General features: G+C 33.8%; 1 protein-coding gene across 1 annotated transcript in view; it reads right to left on the minus strand.

The window, feature by feature from the left end:
* FAF1 (Fas associated factor 1) overlaps positions 1–23,187 on the minus strand; it is a 276,569-nt gene that overhangs the window by 237,273 nt on the left and 16,109 nt on the right. Inside the window, exon 2 of the mRNA XM_016214169.2 lies at positions 8,915–8,983. Within this exon, the coding sequence (XP_016069655.1) occupies positions 8,915–8,983 (69 nt within the window). The remainder of the gene's footprint in view (positions 1–8,914; positions 8,984–23,187) is intronic.

Raw genomic sequence — 23,187 nt, forward strand, 5'->3', positions numbered from 1 at the left:
AACCATGAAACAGGAAAAAAACACACCTGTAAATCAATACTCCAAACTGTATACTTAAATGAAGAATTAAAAGGTGCCCAAGAGAAAATAGATGTCAACAAAATTTAATTGAGGGGCATTTAAGAAAGGCAGGAAAACAACCAACAGAATGAAAAAAACGTAATGAAAAAAGTAAAAAGGACCAGAGAGAAAGTAGTAGAAGTGGAAGAGAGACAAAATAATAAATAATATTCATACTGTTGAGACCTTGAAAACAAAAAACAAAGCAATGGAACAGAACTAAAATTTAAAACTATATTCTAAGAAAGCTTTCCAGAAATACAAAGACATAAATCTATATTTTGAATAGGTCACTGGATGCCTGAGGGAAATTAATCCAGATTGAACAAATCTGAGACATATTCTACTAAAACTGCTAAATTTCAAGCCTAGAATTTGTGAGAGGGCTATTACACTTGCCATGTCAACTACAAAACAGACCTCTACTTACAGACTACTGACTGGCCTCTAGAACTATACCTCAATTTTGAAATTAAGAAGACAGCAAATTTCTTGGTGGAAAAAAAAATCAAAATGCCAACATGTTGGTAATATAGCAATACATTAGAACTACTCAAATAGCTTCAAAAACATCTTCTACACAACTGCTGGTAATGAATTTATTAAAGGTATTATATAATGCATTTTCCTAGCTATATCTATGAATCAAAGTATATGCATATCCATGAAGTGATTCCTTACACACTAGCTGTAAGTAATTTTAATTCTTTCAACAATTTTACACATTTTCTTGGGAGGGAGGGAGGGAGGGAGGGAGGGAGGGAGGGAGGGAGGGAGGGAAGTGTGTGGGGGAGTAAAATGTATGCACATGCCCATGTGTTGGAGTGAAGGGAAGAGGAACAAACAATGTAGCAAAGGCTAAGTGTTAGAAGAATAGTACCACAATAAGGGACACAGAGCTCCAAAGATAGGTGTCCCCCCTCAGAGAAGAGGATGTTAGGCCTTAGAGTAAGAATGAAATCTGGAGAGGCAACAGAAAGGGGGTTCGGAGGGAATCCAGGGAGACCTATAAAGCTAAAGCTTGGCTGTAGGAATATATATGGCATGTCTGAGGACACAGGCTTATTTGGCTGTATGAAGTCATGCATGCTTCTGAGTTATGGAAGCTCATTCATAATGAAGAGGTAGGGTTAAATGGTAAGGAAGCTAAGGAAGATGGTCTAAATTCTGTAACAGAGGTATTCAAAGAACAACTCCACTGTTCAGTTTAAAGTGAATATAGACAAAGCATAGTTGATCTTAGAGCATCTTGGCATCTGAAGAACTATGGAACTATTTTACCTCTATTTACCATGTAGAAAGATTTCAAGCTTGACTATGATTTTTTTAAGACATAGAACAAGTATGTGTTTGAGAAAAACCCATGCTCAAGAGAGAAAGTACTACTACATGAGTACACCAAAAATATAAAAAACTACTAAACCATCAAAGTAAACAAATATAAACCAAACAAAATCTAAAAATAGATTATTAAAAGAGAATTAAATTGCTGAGATTTTAAGCAGTCTTACCTCAAAAAAAAATTTTGTAATGAAAATAAGGAAATATAAAATTTTGCATGTGAACATTTTTGTTTCCATTTAACTTAAAGATAGAAGTATAACTAACATTTTAAAGAAATTAGCCCAGCCGGGCGTGGCTCAGCGGTTGAGCGTCAACCTGGGATCCAAGCGATCAAGGTTCGATTCCCGGTCAGGGCACATGCCTGGGTTGCGGGCTCGATCAATGACTCTCTCATCATTGAGGTTTCTCTCTCTCTCTCCCTCTCCTTTCCTTTCTCTGAAATCAATAAAGATATATTTAAAAAAAAAAAAAAAGAAAGAAATTGTATTACCATTAAGTAGCTAAATTTTTTAACTGTCGGTACAAATAAAAAAGGATTATAAAAACAGGAACTTCAACTGCTATATTACTTTTTCTTTTCCAAGCACACACTGATTTATGTCAGCTGATCCTTCAAACCAGCAGAAGGAACTGCAAGTCATCACATTTACAGGTGTGCTAAACCACTAACTTTGCTGCAACATTTTGTTTAAACCACTTCCAGTAATAGAAATAAATTAGTTAAATGCTAGTTTATTTCTATTTTTAAAATCAAGCCAATTGTAGGTTAGCATGCTTTTATAAAGTATCAAGATCAGACTGCATCTGAGTGAACTGAACAATTTTTTTAAAACAGAACCATTTACATTTTTATTTTCTTTTAATAGTTCAAGTCATAAGTAGCATATATTACTACTACTTTCAGAATTAGCAGTGAGCTAACTCTTTACAATTTAATTTAAATAGTTTAATGTGCTCTGAAACAGGTTAGATAAGTAGTACTAGAAATAAAAAACAATAAATATTAGCCACATTTATAAATTTCATTTAACAATGGGCACATCATTTCCTGCTAGGTGATTAACGCCCCACATTTTTACTAAGTCTTAAAGCTTCTGAACTTTTTTCTACCATAAGTTTTTATAAAAGAAGAGACATTTGGCTCATAAATATAGTAATTCTAGAACTGTATTATATTTCAAGGAAAAAACACAGAGTATGAAGCAAAATCCAATAAAAAACTAAGCAGAAACTCAAGTTTCAGTCAGGCGGGAAATGTGGACCTCAAACAGTTCTGATTAGATAATGTAAACAACTGTGAGTTTAGTAAACTGAGAATTTCATGTTTGTAAAACCTTAAGTTTTCCTTTGAAACATAGGAAACAATTTTTATACCTACCTAACTACATTTTAAATAAGCAGTCGTCTTTTAGCACACTTAATTTTCTCCTGAGAGGCAAAACTGATGAAAAATTTCAAGTAGATTATCTGATGCACTTTCTTTATGGTAAAATGGCACACCAGAAATAAACAGAAGAGGGGAAAATTTTTATGAGATGCTTAAAAAAAATTGCAAAGGAAAGGATCTGTTTGTGAAAAATATTTCTCCAAGAGCTACAATAGATAGAGACATATGAATTTTATTAGTGAGATCAAAGAAATCAGCCCAATCCTATTCCTTGGTTATCTGGGTTATCCTCCTTCCTTCCTCAAACCTTCCGTTTGCCAGATAAGGAACAGTAATGGCGGTAAGAGTCAAACTTTTCAAGTATCCAAATGACAAAGATGAAAAACAGACTTAAAAATAAGTGAACTAATAATAAGATCAATCAGTCAAATAATCATTTATTAAGCAACTACCATGTGCCAAGATGAAATTAATAAGAAACATAATTCCCTTACTCTAGAATCTTACAGTACATTTAACAACAAAGCATAAACATACTTAGAGTAAAGTACCACTATGTAACTATAGCAAAAGCTCTTTCACTTGACAATGTGAAATCAGTTGTGAGTTGTAGAAAGAAAAATACAGAAGTTCAGAGAACAGACTGATGGTTGAGAGAGGGGAGGGGGTTTGGGGGGCTAGGTGCAAAAGGTGTAGGGATTAAGAGGTACAAATTGGCAGTTACAAAACAGTCAAGGGGATGTAAAGTACAGCATAAGGAACATAGTCAATAATACTGTAATAACTATGTATAGTGCCAGGTGAATACCTGAAATACCAGGGGCATCAGTTTGTAAAGTATATGACTATTTAACCACTATGCTATGTACCTAAAGCTAATACAATATTGAATGTAAACTGTAATTGGAAAATAAATTTTAAAGAAAAATATAGAAGTTCAGAGACTAACATACTGAATACAGAAAATCTAATAACCTGAAATCGTGATTTTAAAGCTATGAAAAATTTTATGGACAGATTTGGGTTCAAAATCAGTTTTACCCCTATCAGCAGTGTGAGCTTAGGTAGTTTACTTAACATCACTGGACCTCAGTTTGTCATCTATAAAATAAAGATAATGCTTACCTATCCATTTTTGGGAGCTGATGTAAAGAGTAAATGAAATAATGTAGGTAAATCACTTGACATGATACCTAGCACAAAGTAGACCCTCAATAAAAAGAGAGACAGTAGAGGTGAGATGGTGGTCAAATTACAAATTGATAAATTGAAAAATTCTGTAGAATAATGGGCTTATGGCCCCTTAAAAACAAGGAATACAAAGAAGGCTATATTAAAGGAAGAGAAATTGATATGACGAGATATTCCTTCACAGTAACTTCTCTTTTGTCATAGCAAGGATCCGTGCAAACATAAGCCAGTGTCTAATGGCCATTGATGAAGGGCAGCACTCAATGCTTGGCTGCTTTCTGAGGATGACAGAGACTCATTATGTCACTGGTTAAACTAGTTCATTCATAAAACTGCAGGTGTTCATAACACTGTATAAAGTAGAAACGCAGTGCACATTCGAGGAACTCTATAGCCACATCCTGAGTAGGGTAGAAGAAACTGTTCTAAGGAATTTTAGAATAATCATTTAGAAACATTTCTTCAAAAGTGAAAATTAGTGAAATGGAAATGTCTTCGCAAACTTAAATTAATCTTAAAATGAGACAGATTATGTGCATGATAATTTTCCTTGGGTTGACTCTTCAGTGTTTATGAATTTATTATAAGCTTCTATTAATACAATATTATTTTTGAAGACTAGAAATTCAGTAATGATCCAAAAATAGGCTCATTTGTTTCATTTTTGCCTTAAGTTGGAACATGTAGTCAAAAATAAATACAAGTCCTCTGAATAGAGTCTTTCTTCAACAAAACAGCTATGTCAGCAGAGGCAGCAAACTAGAGCAGAAATTGAGTACAAAGTTCAAAAATCATTTCCTAAGAACATAGAATACTTAAAATGTAGTATGGCTAGGTTAATGTTTACTTTTACTTTCTCTTAGCATTGGGTTACCAAGTATACGTCAGCTATCTTTCCTTGGATCTCCTATAATTTATTAGAAATTTTAATTAATTAAAGGAATTTCATATATACAGGCCTTCTGTGAAACAACTGGCATAGCATCTTGTCCTGTCTGCCATTATCTACATCATAAAGTTGTTTAAAGGGTTAAACAAAATGGTACGTACACAAGGGTTTCAAACTCATCAAGTTCTATTAAAATGTTTGCTTATATTACTATTCATGATTTACTGCTTTTTGGAGAACCTTAACAGAAACTAGGACAGAAACAGATTCTTCATAAATATTTCATGCAAGGGATCTTGAGTATAATCTGGTCCAAACTCTTAATTTATAAGAAGTTGTTCAGAAGTTCAGGGAAAAGTAACTTGACCTATGCCATACTCAATAAAATAATGGCAACAGGTTTGAAAAGCCAGGGCTCCTGATTCAAGATTAATGCAATGGGTGTACCACTATAGTTAGCTGCCTCACAGTTTGATTACTCAAAATTAACACAAACCATGTAGACTTCTGTTCTCCACTGGTCCAAATTCTTCTATACTAAAAACAGAAAATGAGCAATGGGTCAATTGTGGAGCTCAGATTACAATTTTTAGTAATCACGTAGCATACTCCATGTAAGAAGGCAGTCCTTTGGTAAAAGTTCTAATCCATTACTAATAACTCTTCCTTACGTATTTATCTTTCAGTATATAAATTGAAAATACTCATCTGCAAGGAAGGAATCAACTGTAAGTGCAGGAAAAAATGAAAAATGAATGTCTGAGGTAGGTGGAGGCAGGGGGTACTACAGGCTGTATGTCAAGTAAAACAGTAGCCTGAGATGCTTTCCAATAGTACTAAAGTTTATATTATTTTGTCTTCAAAATTTTAGTATACATAACACAACTTGTAACTGACTCAAAATAAGTAGAGTCTAATTGTGGGGTACTTAAAACATAGGGTTTGGAAGCACTGCTTTGTGGATAGCTATATAACAAAAATAATGTGCATGATCAGGAAAAGTGACTAATGACTAAATTCCTGAAACTGTGCTATTTTATTATATAGAATACTTTTTATTTGTGTGACTATATCTATAAAATAGCTAAAATATTTGCAATATTTTTTCAGGAAGTTATTCTCATTTATGATTATAATATCCATGCATAAGAGACCACGTGTTTTATCAATTTTTCAGTACAACAAATCTTTACTGTGGATAAAAGCTGATTACTTGTAGAGAAAAGCTAGCTAGGACATATATTTCAAAAGAAAGCCAAAGTTTTCAGCTTGTGAAAGATAGCCTGATGCTTTTGCTTGGGCCCAATACAGTGGAAGATCACATTTCTGCACAAATACAGCACCAGTGTGTTTTTAAATCAAGTGCTATTACAACATTTTCCAAAATCAATTAACTCAGAAACAGTTGGAAAGCACTTGTACCATTCAAATATTTAACACTATCTGGGAAAATTATCCTTCTGTAATACTCTAGACAGATTGGACTGAGAAAAGATCCAGAACCAAAAATGTTTTAACCTTCAAAACTAATGAACATAAACCAACAGGAAGCAGATAAGGAAAAAACTTACATCCAACCCCATAAATGGTAATTTTCACATCAAAGATTTGTAGTTTATTACTCCCAGTCCACAGCCTCCCTTTAACTCCACCTCATATCCCTCTCAACCATACCATGCAGCAAGAGTGGCTCGGTGGCATTTTTAATCTCAACCAATAATTTACATCAGCCTCTCCAAAAAATACCATAAAAATGTACAAACTAAATAGAGCAATGCCCTTTATTGCAAAAGAAGCTTCAAGACAAGAAACCTAGGAACATCATTCCAAATAAGTTGCTGCCCCTTCCCCCTACACTGTGCTTTGTTAAGGATACAGAACAGTGGTAGAAGTATGGATTTGGAGACAGGCTATACAAATATTTGTAAATTTTGACAAGTGACAGAATATTAAAACAATAATAATAAGCCCGGCCGAGCGTGGCTCAGTGGTTGAGCATCGACCTGGGATCCAGGAGATCAGGGTTCGATTCCCGGTCAGGGCATATGCCCGGGTTGCGAGCTGCAGCCGATCAATGACTCTCTCATCATTGAGGTTTCTATCGCTCTCTCTCTCCCTCTCCTTTCCTCTCTCTGAAATCAATAAAGATATATTTAAAAAAACAACAACACAATAATAATAAGAAGAAAGCACGGTTTAATGAAATAGGCAATCTCAAAATATATATAGTTGTTAGAAATTTAAATTAGTGCAACCATCCTGGAAGGCAATTTAACTATAAGTATCTAAAAACTTAAAAGTATGCGTACAATTTGACCAAGAAATTTAATTACAAGTTGAATTTATTTAAGATCCTCTAGGGAAATAACAGGTTCAGTATAATTGGATATATGTACAAAAATGTTTTCTACAGCAATATATAATAGCAAAATACTGCAAAATTCTTAAATGTCTACTAATTAGTAAAATTAGTATGCTAAAACCACACCATGTAAACATTAAACAAACATTTTTTAATATGATGAACAGTAACATTTACTTGAACAAAAAACATTAATGATAGGTTATTATTAAAAAAATGTAGATCATGAAACAGTAGAAACAAAACAATCTCGTTTGTACTTTAATCACATAATTAAGAGAAAACATCCTAAAATAATATACCCCAAAATGTTAATCAATTACTATCTCTAAGTCAGGGGATTAAAAGTGATTATTAATTTCTTCTTTGTAAATTTATCTTCTCAGTACATTACAATGAGCGTTATTACTTTTACAAGCTAAAAATAAATGTTTTTTATATTTTGAGTAATAAAATTAATAGTAGTAAATCTACACAAAGCACACAGATAACTGATAGTTGGTTATGTAAGTCCATGCATGGATTTGAATATGCCTACATATCTAACCTCAGCTCTATAAGTACACATCTCAAGTTTTGACTTTCAAAAATTAGCACTTCTTCTAAATTGCAATTAGACTTTTTTAGGATTTCAAAAGCAATGAAGGATATCTGTGCCATCCCAATACAACCAATACTGCTCCAAGATTGTTGTGCATTTTTTAGTTTGCTTTGCAATTGTAAATAAATTACAATTTTGTGAATGGCAGTGCTGTAATGGGCATTGCCTTTGAGTTCCTGTCACCTCCTCCACCCAAAAAAAAAACCAAAAAAAAAACCCTAAACCACTTTTATAATAAACTGCCTGAAGTTCATAAGGAAAACCACAGCAGAATGCCACTTCTTTAACAGCTTCAGAAAGGAGTAATCATCAGTGAAGGCCCCAGGAAGTAAGGGGGAAACATCAAATAGAGTTATTCAGACAAGTCTGGCTATTCTCTTCTTTCAAGTATCTCCACCACAATATTACAGGGAAGATGAACCTTAATACAGAGTTACATAAGTTTTTAAATTATTTAAATTACATAAGAATTCATAATTTAGTAATTTAATACTGAACTTGATATTAAATATGAATTTCATATTAAAGATACAACATTTATCCATTCAGATTAGAGTTAGAGATGGGCTACGGCATGCAGAATCAACTATAAGAATATTAAGACATTCAAGAATTCATAAAATTTGATTAGTGGTCAGATAAACAAAAAAAGTACTTGAAATAAGTCAGAGAAAGACAAATATTGTGTGATCTCACTTATATGTAGAATCTGAAAAGAAAATCAAACCCATAGAAGCAGAGTAGATTGGTGGCTGCCAGGGGTAGGGGGAATGAGTATAGTCAAAGGTAGTCAAAGGGTATAAACTTTCAGTTGTAAGTTCTGAGGATATAATGTACAGTATGGTAACTACAGTTAATAATACTTTACTGTATACATAAAGTTGTTAAGAGAGTAAATCTTAAAAGTTCTCACCACATAAAAAAGTAATTATGTGAGGTAATGGATGTGTTAACTAACCTTACTATAATCATTTCACAACACATCCACATATCGAATCATCACATTGTACACCTTAAACTTACATAATATTATATGTCAATTATAGCTCAATAAAGCTGGAAAAATAAAAAAGTACTTACCACTAAGTCCCAATTATTTTGTTCAAGCAATGTAATAGCTTCATCAATGTTTTCAATGCCAGTACATGCCTGGAAACAAAGTAAATAAGAATTTTATATATAATTTTGGGAATGGGGAGGTTAATTAACCTTAAAAAGGTAAACAGCATAATGAATATTTAATCTGAATAGGTATATTAATAAGGCCAAGACACGAAATACCTAGCACTTCTGAGCATTCTACACATGTGGTTTGAAAATTGCTAATTACAAAGCAAATTTACATTACAGTGAAATGAAAGGTTGATTCTTTGAAAAGATTGACAACATTGACAAATCTTTAGCTAAATTGACTTTAAAAAACAAAACTGAAACTACTAAAATCAGAAGTGAAAGTGGGGAATGTTACTGCTGACCTTAAATAATAAAAATATAAATATAATACCATGAACAATTAGATGACAACCAATTAGATAACCTAGATTAAATGGAAAAATTCCTAGAAACACACAAACCACCAAAATTGACTCAAGAATAGAAAAATCACTACAATAAAAACCAAATCTAACATAAAAAAAAGAATAGAAAATCAAATTGACTTATAAAACAAGAGATTGCATCAGTACTCAAAAGCCTCCCAAAAAGAAAAGTCCAGGCCCAGACTGCTTCACTGTTGAATTCTACCAATCATTTAAAGAAGAATACCAATCCTTCATACTCTTCCAAAATACTGAAGAGGAAACATTTCCTAAGACACTCTGAGGCCAGCATCATCCTACAAACAAAGTCATATAAAGAGAGCTCAAGAAAACTAGAAATCAATATCCAATATGGAGAGATATACAAATATCCTTAAAATACTAACAAAGTAGAACCAGCTACAAATTAAAAGGGTATACCCCATGATCAAGTGGGATTTATTCCAGGATTGCAAAGGTGATTCAGTATAGAGAAAGCATTAAACCACATTCACAGATTGAAGAAAAAAACAAAACAAAAAAACAGCAGTTCAAATGACACAAAAAAAGTATTTGAAAAATGCAACAGCTTTTCATGATAAAAATGCTTTACCTATGAATAAAAGGGAACTTCTTTAGCATGATAAAAGACATTTATGAAAATCCCGAAATTAAAATTATACTCAATAATGAAAGACAACAGCCTTTGCTCTAAAGGCAGGAACAAGAATGCCCACTTTTTTTGCCACTTCTAATACAACACCATATTAGGAATTCTAGCCAGATCAATTAGCAACAAAAAGAAATAAAACACAATGAAACTGGAATAGAAGTAAAACTAAAGAATAAAATATCTAGGAGTAAATTTAACCAAGGAAATGAAAGACTTGTGCACTTAAAACTAAAAAACACTATTAAAAGAACATTTTAAAGACCTAAATAAGTGAAAAGACATCCAATGTTCATGGGTTGGAGGACTCAATATCATTAAGGAAACAATACTAAAAGTAATCTACAGATTTAATGCAATCGCTATCAAAATTCCCATAGTCTTCTTTTTTTTTTTTTTTTTTTTTTTTAGTTTTATGAAAAGGCTGTAGTGCAAGAATTGTCTTTAAGCAGAGTAAAGTCAAAACTTATGTCAAAGACATGGAAGAGAATAAACATTTCTAATTAAGGTGCAAGTAATGAAAATCAGCTATTTTTGTAAAGTCTGGCATTGAAAATGTAAAGTGAAAATTAGCACACAAAGATCACAACAGTTACACTGTCATAGTTTCAAATCTCTTACTGAATTTTTTAAGAACCACTATCTTGAACACACACAATGTATATAAACAAAAATGATTCCAAATGAAGCATACAAAAAATAAACTTGAAAAAAATTCTATGAAAAAATTTCCCATAGTTTAGTACAACAAAAATAAACCTCAGCAATTAAACCATAACTTGAAAAGGGAATGTAAGTTATCATGGACTTAAAACAACCTAAATTAGTGCTACATATAATCAGAGATTTGCACTTCCCTAATAGCTACTGAAGTTGGGCATCTTTTTATATATGTTGACCACTTGTATGTCGTCTTGGGAAAAGTGTCTGTTCAGGTCCTCTACCCATTTTTTAATTGGATTCTTTGGTTTTGTTGTTGAGTTGTATGAGTTCTTTATATATTTTGGCTGAGCTGTTGTTTACAAATATCCTCTTCCATTCGTTTGTTGCCTTTCTGTTTTGTTGGTGGTTTCTTTTGCTGTGCAGAAGCTTTTTAGTTTAATATACTCCCATTCATTTATTTTTGCCTTTACTTTCCCTGCCTTTGGGGTCAAATTCATAAAATCCTAAGACCAAGGTCCGTTAAGTTTAGCACCTATGTTTTATTTTATGTAATTTATTGTTTCAGGTCTTTGATCCATTTTGAGTTCATTTTTGTGTATACTGACAAATACCAGTCTAGTTTCATTCTTTTGCACATGGCTTTCCAATTTTCCCTGTATCATTTACTGAACAGACTTTCTTTTCTCCATTGTATGTATATTTTTGAAGACTTTGTCAAAAATCATTTGCCCATATATTTGTGGGTTTACTTCTAGGCTCTCAAATCTGTCTCATTGGTCTGTGTGTTTTTCTGCCAACATCTTGCTGTTTTGATAATTGTCGCTTTGTAGTATAGTTGAAGTCAGGTAGTGTGAAACTTCCTGCTTTGTTCTTTTTTCCTCAGGGTTTCTTTGGCTATTTGGAGTCTTTTGTGGTTCCATATAAATCTGATGATTTCTTGTTCTATTTCTTTTAACATGTCATTGGGATTTTGATGGGGACTGCATTAAATCTGTTTATTACTTTGGGTAATACAGCCATTTTAACAATGCTGATTCTTCCAATCCACAAACATGAATTAGTTTTCCATTTCTTTGTGTTTTCTTCAATTTCTTTTAATAATGTCTTACAGTTTTTAGTGTATAGGTCCTTCATATCCTTTGTTAAGTTTATTTTTAAATGAATTAATTTCTGATACATGCATCAACTTGGATAAATCTCAAAAAGATTATGTTGAGTGCAAGTAGGAAATACAAAAAGGTATATGCTATATGATTCCATATAAATGATATTCAAAACTAGGAAAAACTAATCTATGGTGATAAAATAAAGAACAGTAATTGCTTCTGTAGGTGGGAAAACTGACAGAAAAGGAACATGAGGAAACTTTTTAGGGAGACAGGAGTGTTCCGTATCTTAACTGGAGCCACGGTTTCATGAGTATACTTTTGTTGAAATTTATCAAACTATACTCTTAAGATCTGTGCATTTTATTTTATAAAATTGTATCTCGACAGCAACAAAAAAGTGTACTGAGGGGAAAAGATTAATGAGTGATAGGTCTCCCCAATCCTATTTCACTTCATGCCTTCATTGATTCATTCAACAAATACTTACTGAGTATCAACTATGTTCTACGTGCTGGGGATACAATGAATAAAAATATAGAAAACTCTACTCTCATTATACATGTATTGTAAAGGGAAGATACAGACAATAAAAAAGATAAATAGTTTAAATACACATAAGGATTTGATAGTGATAGGATAGTGATAAACTGAGATTTAAAGCAGGGAAGGGGGATATGAAACATTGAGAAGGGATTAAAGTTTTTGACAGGTAGGCCAGGGAAGACCCCTAAGATAACTTTGGAGATTATATCTATGACTTGACTATGTCTATGGAATATGATTGGATGTGTCATTATAACAATTCTGAGCCTAGGCCTTTAGAGGTATTATGAATTTCTGCCTGCCCTCTTACATTTGTGTTATCACTACACATGTGAAACTACGTAATTACTGGGTTACCTGAAATCCCTTAAAAGGATCTTAGAATGAATATACATGGAACATATCTGAACCCAATCTGCTCTGGAGCGAAATCCAACTACACCTGTAACTTGAAGCACAGCCACCAAGACAAAGAGCCTAGATCAATCAGCTCAAAGAAAATGGCTGAATAAGAGTAAATTGTTGTTTTAAGACACTGAGTTACACTCTACAGGCCAGAAGGGAATGGCATGAAGTATTCAAGGTAATGCAAAACAAGGATCTGAAACCAAGACTACTCTATCCAACAAGGCTATCATTCAAAATAGATAGTGAAATAAAGAGCTTCACAGGCAAAAAAAAGGCTAAAGGAGTTTATCACCACCAAAGCAGCATTGCAAGAAATGTTAAAGGGACTGCTGTAATAAGTTGAAATAGAACATGAAACATGGGCATAAAGAAATAAAATGGGAATAGATAATTACCTATCAATAATAACCTTAAATATAAATGGATTAAATAGTCCAATAAAAGGACATAGGGTAGCTGAATGGATAAGAAAACAAGACCCAAATATATGCTGTCTACAAGAGACCACCTCAAAACAAAAGACTCACACAGGCTGAAAAAAACAACAAAAAACTTCTTCTGAAGGACTTTAAAGGATAGACTGACAACAATACAGTCAGAGTAGGGGACTTTAACGCCCCACTGATTTTACTGGGTAGATCTTCCAGACAAAAAATCAACAGGGAACAGTGACTCTAAATGACACCTAGATCAGATGGATTTAATTGACATTTACAGAACATTTCACCCCAAAGCTGCAGAATACACATTCTCCTCAAGTGCACAAGGGACATTCAAAGGCAGACCACATGTTAGGACACAAAACAAGTCTCTACAAGTTCAAGAGGATTGAAATCATATCAAGCATCTTCTGGGACATTTACACCATGGAATACTAGGCAGCTGTAAAAATGAAGAATCCCTTGCCCTTTGAGACAGCATGGTGGGACCTGGAGAGTATTATGCTTAACAAAATAAGCCAGTCAGAGAAAGACAAGTATCACATGATCTTACTCATATGTGGAATCTAATGAACAAAATAGATCCAGAGACAAAGAATCATGGAACAGACTAACCAAGCTCAGAGGGGAGACAGGGGTGGGTGGAGAGAGATTGACCTAAGAGCTTACATGCATATATGCATAACCCATGGACACAGACAATAGTGTCGTGAAGGCCTGGAGGGAGGGGTACAGGGTGGAGGGGATCAATGTGGGGAAAAGGTGGACATTTGTAATACTTTCAACAATAAAGATAAGTTTAAAAAAGACACTGAATTACAGGGTGGTTTGCTGCTCAGCAACAGCATTAGTTTGGAGTTAAATACTATGTTTGGGATTTACATTTAAAAATATACTCTAGCAGTACTATGCAATTATAAAAAGGAGTGAGCAATTTTTCTATATATTACAATTAAGAAACCTCCAGAATATATCTTTGATTGAATAAAATAAGTTGTAGAAAAGTTTGTGTACTGTGCTATCATTTAAGACTGATAACAATATTAAAATATAAAAATATTCACTTCTATTTTTTTACAGTGGGAAAAGAAATGATATATATTTTTTAATATTAAAAAAAAAGGAATGGGCAAAAGGGAAAAAAGTTTCTCAAAGATAGAGGAACAGTAACCAGATTTACTCTTCTGTCTGAAACAAATTTAAAAATCAGAATATATGACAAAAAAGTTATAGTCAACTCCCAGTTATCCAACTAAATTAAACCTTGGCAATAATTTCTGGTAATCTAGGTCCTTCTCCTTAATACTCTCCAACGAAACCTGAGCATTTGTCAGACCATATTATAATTATTTGTTTACAAACCTCTCATCTATCTCTCCTATTTAATTTGGATATCTTGAAATGTAGGAACCGTGTCTTAAGTCATCTTTTTATCCCACTGCACAACTAAATGATGTTTGCTAATATCTAATATATTTTCAAACTACCCTCAGCTTTGCTCAAATTATTTGCTATATTTAAAGTGCCTTTAATGACTTTTCTACTACTCATGATACCTCATTATATAGCCTTCCATTCCCTAGCCATCCCTAGACTCTAACCTCTGAAAAAATTTACCTCTGTTTTCTTAGGACATTGTGTGTGTGTGTGTGTGTGTGTGTGTGTGTGTGTGTGTGTGTCTCAAAGTTCCTGAGATACACATACACCCATATATATTATAGTAATTAGTATACTATATCCTAATCATCTGCTTAAAGTTGTCTCTTCAAAGATATGAATGGTGTCTTGCTCATTTTTGTAGCTCATCACCTGTAACTATGTCTCATATAACTGGTGGTAAATAAACACCTTTCAGAGGAATTAAAATAATGCATCTTTAGTATATGCATGAATTAAATCACTGTGCAGCACTAACAAAAATTCTAGTTTCGTAACAAAACAAAAAAAATTAGAACATTAGGGTATCTAATAGAAATTGCAATGAAAAGAGAACTATAGGAGTAACGAGCGATTTAAAGGGAGGAAGGGGCTAGAATAGGAAGGACTATATTTGCTAACCAACCATATTAGTTATACGGCAATATACCTCTGGTGACAAATCCAATAGCGGCAACAGATACAAACTACCACAAAGTTTCATTTTCCCTGGTTTCCTAGAACAAGGACTACAGGATAGTATCCACTCCATTCTTTATAACCTCTTACTTGGCTTTGTTTCCAGCTTGCTCTCTCAAATGATTCCAACAAGTTCCTCCTCTGGGACCTTGCAAAAACTAGCTGCATAAATGAAAACTGTATAAAAACTGTTTAAGTATGAGAGTCCTCAAAAAATTAAACACATAGTCCTGGCCGGAGTGGCTCAGTTGGTTGTAGTATTGTCTTACACACCAAAGGTGGGAGGTTCGATTTCTGGCCAAGGCACATACCCAGGTTGTGGGTTCAATCCCCAGTCGGGGAGTGTGCAGGAGACAACCAACCAGTTAAACATAGAATTACCATACAATCCAGCAATTCTAATTCTGGGTATATACTCAAAGAACTGAAAGCAGGGACTCGAATGGATCTCTGTACACTCTTGTCCACACCAGCATTATCCAAAATAGCCAAAACATGAGAGGAAGGAGGGGACTAGAATAGGAACGACTACATTTGCTAATAAACCATATTAGTTACATGGCAATATACCTCTGGTGACAAATCCAATAGCGGCAACAGATACTAACTACCACAAAGTTTAATTTTCGCTGGTATCCTAGAATAAGGACTACGGGATAATCTCCATTCCATTCCACCTAAGTGTCCATTGACAGATGACTAGATAAACAAAATGGGGTATATGCATGCAATGTAATGAAGTGTTAGCCTTAAAAAAGGAAGGAAATTCTAACACATGCCACAATATGGATAAACTCTGAAGATACTAAATTTTAAAAATCCAAACACGAGAGGACAAACATTGTATGATTCCACTTATATGAGGTACCTAGAGTAGTCAAATTCATAGAGACAAAGAGTACAATGGTTGTTGTCAAGGGCTAGCGGGGAAGGGAATGGGGAGTTAGTGTTTAATGGGTAGAGTTTCAGTTTTGGAAATGGATAGTGGTAACGGTTACACAGCAATGTGAATAACAATGCCACAGAACTGTAAATTTAAAATGATTAAAATGATAAATTTTATGTTATGTATATAATTTTACTACAAAAAAATCCTGTTTAATTAAGATAAGCCCTTAGTTAACACTTAGTTGTGCTGTGAGTTTCCTACTAAACTCATCAAAGCCAAGTTTCCAAATATCTCCTATCTCGGGATTTCATTTTGTACATCCCGAGTACAGAGATCTTCCCACTTATATTACAAATGGTCCCAATAATAGTTGTTTCATATTTCACTTCTCCCTATTTTGAGCAAAGATGAAAAGCCAATTTACAAATACTTGCTAATACTAATATACCCACTACCCAACTAAAAAATGACATCATTATCATTATCTTTGAAGCCTTTTGAGTGCTACTTTCTAATTACCTTTCTTTCTCCACTAAGTTAACTTCTATCCTGAATTTTGTTTTCATTATTGTCTTGTAAGAAAAATCTCTTTCCATGAATCGGTAGAACAGCCATGAAATTTATACTTGACTAATATTTAGAAAAGTCTAGACTTATTATTCCCTTATTCATTGTATTTATTAAGTACCTATTCAATTCCAGACTTGAGAAGCCCAAAGGAGTGATGGAAGGAAGAGGTAGGGACAAAGGTGAGAAGTGGAAAGACAGGGAAAGAGCATTCATGTTAGAAAACTAACATTAATTCACTTTTACTAAAGCATAAATTTATGTCAGAAAAAACTTTTTAAATTAAGAATTATTGGGGAAAATGGAGGAAAGGAGTGATAGATGAATTACCCCAACATTATGAGAAAATTCAGCTCTATCCAAGCAATACTTAAAAGCAGAGCACTGAGAGGACCTGTTACTGAGAGGATCTGTGCACAACACAGAGCAGACTATTACTGTCAGTGCTGTAATAGTAAGGACAATATGATTTCAAGGCCACCAACTCCAGAAAGATGAAGCAGCAGAAGGGCTTGAGCAGTAACATGACAAGTCACTGTCACAGAGAGTATAGCAGCAGCATGGTGGACTAAAGTGTTACTTACAGTTATAGTCCTCAAACTTCCTACATCAGGTTTACCTGGAATGCTTAGGTTTTTGAATTCTGCCTGAGACTACTGAATCAGACTTTCTGGAAGTGGGTCTCCAGAACATACATTTTACTAAGCATCCCAGGTGATTCTTACACAGATTAAAATTTGAGAACCACTGGTACACTACAAGTAGAATCCTGCCCACTTCCTGAGCTCCAGCTAGATATTTTCAGGTAAATCACTTTAACTTGGTGCAAAAGTCTTGTTGCTATTAAAAAGGGAATACTGAATTATACTACTTTAAATCTTACCAAGAATGGTTGTGCTGTTATTGTTCTTTTTAACATCATTAGTCAGGTTATAACCACCTACACAGATGCCTCTGTTGGCAATGTGTACTAAGAGAAATAAATCATGTCTCTACCAATTCCCAAAATAAGCTGACATATGATTCTACACTGATGCAATCTACGCACAAGTTTGTAAATGCTTATATATGCCAAACAGCGCCACGGTGCAAGCGTACATACATTTTGTCAAACAGCAGTTAAATAGATAATAGGAGATATTGGTCTTAACTATCTCAGTTTGCTTCCTAAATAACTTTCTTTTGAAAGTTTTTCTTAAAACATTAAGTTTTTTTTTAGTAGAAGCCACTCTAGAATTGAATTCTGTTGAGCTAACTTTCATACAAATATTTCCTTCATCTAAGTTATGCATATAGTCAATTCACAGAAATTAACTAGGTACTGCTAGTAAGTTGAGAGAATCAAGCCTGAGAAGCCTTAAATATTTTGATAATGCATTTTTCAGACACCTCTAAAAATACTTATAAATATCCTATAAACTATAACAGCATTTATTACATGTGGCTGTTTAAATGTGCCTCTATTCCCTCACTAGACTCCAAATGCCATAAATGCAGAGATCACTGACTACCATAGTCAGAGTTATAATCCTGGCACACAGCAGATTGCCTGACACATAGTAGATAACTCAGTGAATGGAAGCAGCAGGCGTTACTGCCCTGAAAAAGTTAGGGTATGTATGGCACAAGGTGCTATTGTAGCTCATACACACCGTCACTGATCTGCTGGACTGCCTCACTGACATGGAGTAGGAGCTAGATCCACAATTTCTCCAGATCTGGACTAACTTCCCCATGAACATAGGTGCAAAAATCCTTAACAAAATCAAATCCAGGAACATATAAAAAGGATAACATATGATGACCAAGTGGGGTTTCTTCCAGCAGAGCAAAGATGGTTTCATATAAGGAAATCAGTGTAATTCGCTATATTAACAGAACAATGGAGACAATCTATATAATTACCTCACTATAAGAAAAAAAGTATCTGACAAAATTTAGCAACCATTCAAGCATGACTTTTTAAAATTTAGCAAACTAGGGATAGAGGAAACCTCCTCAACTTGATGAAAGAAATCTGAAAATTTATACTAACATCATACTCAACAGTGAAAGACAATACTTTCTCCCTAAGATTGGGAACAAGGCAAAGATGTCTGCTGTCACCAATTCTAGTCAACATTTTATAGGAGGTCCCAGCCAATGCAAGAAAAAGAAAGAAAAAGTCATAAAGACTGGAAAGAAGCAAAGATATATTTTATCACAGATGAATGACTGTATATGGTAAATCCTCTGAATTTTTTCTTTTTAAAGAAAAACCTTCTAGAGTGATATGGGAATTTATAACGTTACAAGATATAAAGTAAATACATGACAAAAGCCTATTATGTCCTCAAAATATTAAACATAGAATTGCCACTTGATCCAGCAATTCCACTTCTAGGTATATACCCAAAAGAACTGAAAGCTAGGTCTTGAACAGATATTTGTACACTCATGTTCATAGCAGCATTGTTTACAATACCTAAAAGGTGCAAACAACTCAAAAGTCAATTGATGAATGAATGGGTAAATAAAATGTGGTATATACATACAACAGAATATTACCCAGTCTCAAAAAGGAAATTGAAACATACTATAACATAAATGAACCTTGAGGTCATTATGCTAAGTAAAATAAGCTAGACACAAAAGGACAAGTATTGTATGATTCCACTCAGATGAAATATCTAGAAGTCAAATCCACAGAGACAAAAACTGTAATGGTGGTTGCCTGGAGCTAGAGGGTATAGTTTCAGTGAAAAAAATTCTGAAAATAGACAGTGGTGATGGTGCACAACAATGTGAGTGTACTTAATGCCACTGAATTGTACACTTAAAAATGGTTACAAAGGTATATTTTGTTATGTACATTTTGCCATAGTAAGAAAAAAAAGCCAACTGTATGGTTCCATGATATAAAGTTTAAAAGCAGGCAAAATTAATATATATAAAATGTTAGATTCAAAGTACTGGGTTATCCTTAGAGCATGGGGGGAGATGACTAGAAGGAGGCTTCTAGAGTTTTGCTTATATTCTGTTTTCTTAACTTGAGTGTTGGCTCATTTATGTGTTCGTTTTGTGCAAAGTCATCAACTATACTTTAATGGTTTGTGTTCTTTGCTATATGAATATTATACCACCATAAAGTTTTGGTTTTTTGTTTGCTTTAATGACAGATAAATTGTGATTTTGCTGAGGTGAGAATCTGAATCATGCTCATAGCCAGACTGGTTTCAGGAGCAAGTCATCTGTCCAGTAAGTGAGCCATATTGAGAGTCCAACATCCACACTACAGTGCACACTTATTGCATGCTATTTGTCTTTGACACACACAGCCCAATTCTTCTGAAATGGTGAAGACACTGTTTTCTATTCCAAAAACAGTCTCAAAATAAAATTCAACTTCTATTAATGACAGAAGTAAATAGAAAAAGAAGTCAAAGTAACATGAAAGTCTCTAAGTATACAGAAAAAATGTCAAAGATACATACATGTGTTGAAAATGTTTTTCTACATGTCAAAGCATTCGCAAGGCCCCAGCTGCTTATAGTCTCAGTTAAATTAATTCTTTAGACCAAAACTATTATGCACTTTTTAAAAATATATATATATATATATCTTTATTGATTTCAGAGAGAGGAAGAGAGAGAGGTAGAAACATCAATGATGAGAGAGTCATTGATTGGCTGCAGCCCGGAACCCAGGCATGTATCCCGACTGGGAATCGAACCCTGATCTCCTGGTAGATGCTCCTAGGTAGATGCTCAACCACTGAGCCACTCCCGGCTGGGCAATTACGCACTTTTTTTAAAAAAAAGTTTGCTCAGGTGTTCTGATTTTAAAAGCTGGGAAGGTCAACTAATTATTTTTAGTTTGATCAAAACAAGGGATGCTTAGCATAATATTCTCCAGGTTCATCCTTACTGTCCACATGATCTCATTTATATGTGGAATCTAAAGAACATAATAAACTGATGAACAAAACAGATTCAGTGACACAGAAACATGGAACAGACTGACGAATCTCAGAGGGAAGGTGGGGTGGGAGGGGGGTGGGGAGAGATTAACCAAAGAATTTATCTGCATATATGCATAACACATGGACACAGACAATAGTGTGGTGAAGGCCTAGGGCAGGGAGTGGTGCCAGGTGGAAGGGGTCAATGGGGAAAAAGGGGAAATCTGTAATATTTTCAACAATAAAAAAAAAAGGGGGGATGCTTAATGCCATTAGGAAACAGTACTCTCACTAACACTCTTACATATATCCAAAAATATCTACTATTGTTTTAGAACTAAAACAAAAAAACAAGTTATTTCATGATTCATGTAATTTATATGCAGAAAAGCAGAAAGGATATGCTCACAGATGCTATTAAGTTCTGACTTGAATAACAGTATGCAAATGTTATCCCAGACACTAAAAAAAATGATACGTGAGCATGAATTGTACCTGTTTTATGTGTGTATGTGAAATTCAAAATTATTAACTTGATAACACTGTATGGATTAATACCCTTCCAAAAAAGAGGAAAGTTTTAGTAAATTTTACTAGTATATCTTTTACTAACAAAACTAGAGAACAGATTCGTAAGAGCTTACAATCTCCTTTATATCCACAAGAGGGAGCAAACATTTAATACATCTTTATGGGAACACATCATTAAATACCAATTTTTACAGAAGACTTTTAGGTGACAATAATTGGAAAAAGTAATAAAAAAATAATTACCAAAAACTATTAAACTGAATGCCTACTATGTGCCAGGCAAGGCCTGGAAATACTGTGGGTAAAAGGCAAAGCTCCTGCTCTTAAGCATCACAATACTTCAAGCAACGAAGTATATCCAGAGATTTGTAAAATTCTTTAATGAGCACGAACAAATCATACCTAGCTTTTTTTATACCATTACTGTAAAATATAACTTATAAGTACTCAGTCTGACCAGAAACTACAAATATGATGAAATAGACTAAACAAAAATCAGTAATTTATAGTCTACAACTCTAAGAGGGAAATAACATACATTATGCAAATTATATAAAGAATTCACAGTACGCTTTAAGATGCCAATATCTTTTTTCCAAGTGGACGCTAATTATCTAAGCCACTACATCTCTTTCATTTAACTTAATCAAGAGGTACACAAATTTGCCTGGCTGATGTGGCTCAGTGGTTGAGTGCTGACCCATAAACCAGGAGGTCAGAGTTCAATTCCCAGTCAGGGCACATGCCCGGGTTGCAGGCTCAATCTCCAGTAGGGGGTGTGCAGGAGGCAGCCAAACAATGACTCTCATCATTGATGTTTCTCTCTCCCTTCCTCTTTCTGAAATCAATAAAAACATTTTTTTTAAAAATGTAAGCAAATTAACAATGTCTTAGGGGAATTTAGGGGCTATAGTTAACAAAGTATTTCAGGAGAGAAGCATCTTTGAAATGTACTGATGAATAGTAAAATCATAATGTCAACACAGAAATTTTTCAATCAGCCTATTGATAATATTTGACTATAGCTATTCTTATAAGACTTAAAGAAGAATGATTCCTAAAGGGCACAATAAACTCGGTAGGTGAACTCAGGACAGCTCTTTCAATTAGGTGTATTGATAAAGAAGCAAAGCATAGGATACAGTCCTTTCCAGGAAGGTATGTTGTCAGGAAACAATGTACAGTGAAAAAAAATCAAGTCTGAATCAAAGCAGAACTGGTTTCAAATCCAAGCTTTGCCATTTACCAGCCCTGTGACCTTAGAAAGTTATTAACCTTTCTGTGCCTTAATACTTTCACCCGTACGTAGGAATAACATATTGCAAGGCTATTACAAGGATTCATAATGTAAATAAAGTGCCTAGCATAAGAGCTCAAACATTAATTTCTATTTATAGATACAAAAACAAAAGGCCACATAATTTACCCAGGTTTGGAAAGTAGAAAAACAATGGGCCAGAATGTTTTCATTTCTAGTAATACTCTTTATCTTAAAGTCTACTTGATCTGGTTTCAATTAATCATACCAGCTTTGTTATGATTGGTGTCTACATAGTGTATCTTTTTTCATCCATCCACTTCCAGCCTAACTGGGTCTTTATGTTTCAAATACCCCTCTTGTAAACAATATAGATCAGTTTTTTTTTTTAAATCTAATCTGACAGTCTCTACCCTTTTGATTACTGTGTAGTCTCTGTGTATTTAATGTAACTACTGATATGGCTGAGTTTAAGTCTACCATCTTTTTTGTGTGTTTGTAATGTCTCAATTGTTTTCTTTCAGTTTTCTTCCTTATCTGCACTTAAGGTTGAGCCTATTTTTAGCCTTCCATTTTATTTCCTCGATTGACTTTTTAACTATAATTCTTCTATTTATTACTGGTTATTCTACAAATTATGATATGCATCCATAACTTATCAGTCTACCTTAAGTTAATATTATTACTACATCCCACATAATAT

Source organism: Miniopterus natalensis, chromosome 9 (assembly GCF_054644295.1).
Source record: "Miniopterus natalensis isolate mMinNat1 chromosome 9, mMinNat1.hap1, whole genome shotgun sequence".
NCBI classification, from domain to species: Eukaryota; Metazoa; Chordata; class Mammalia; order Chiroptera; family Miniopteridae; genus Miniopterus; species Miniopterus natalensis.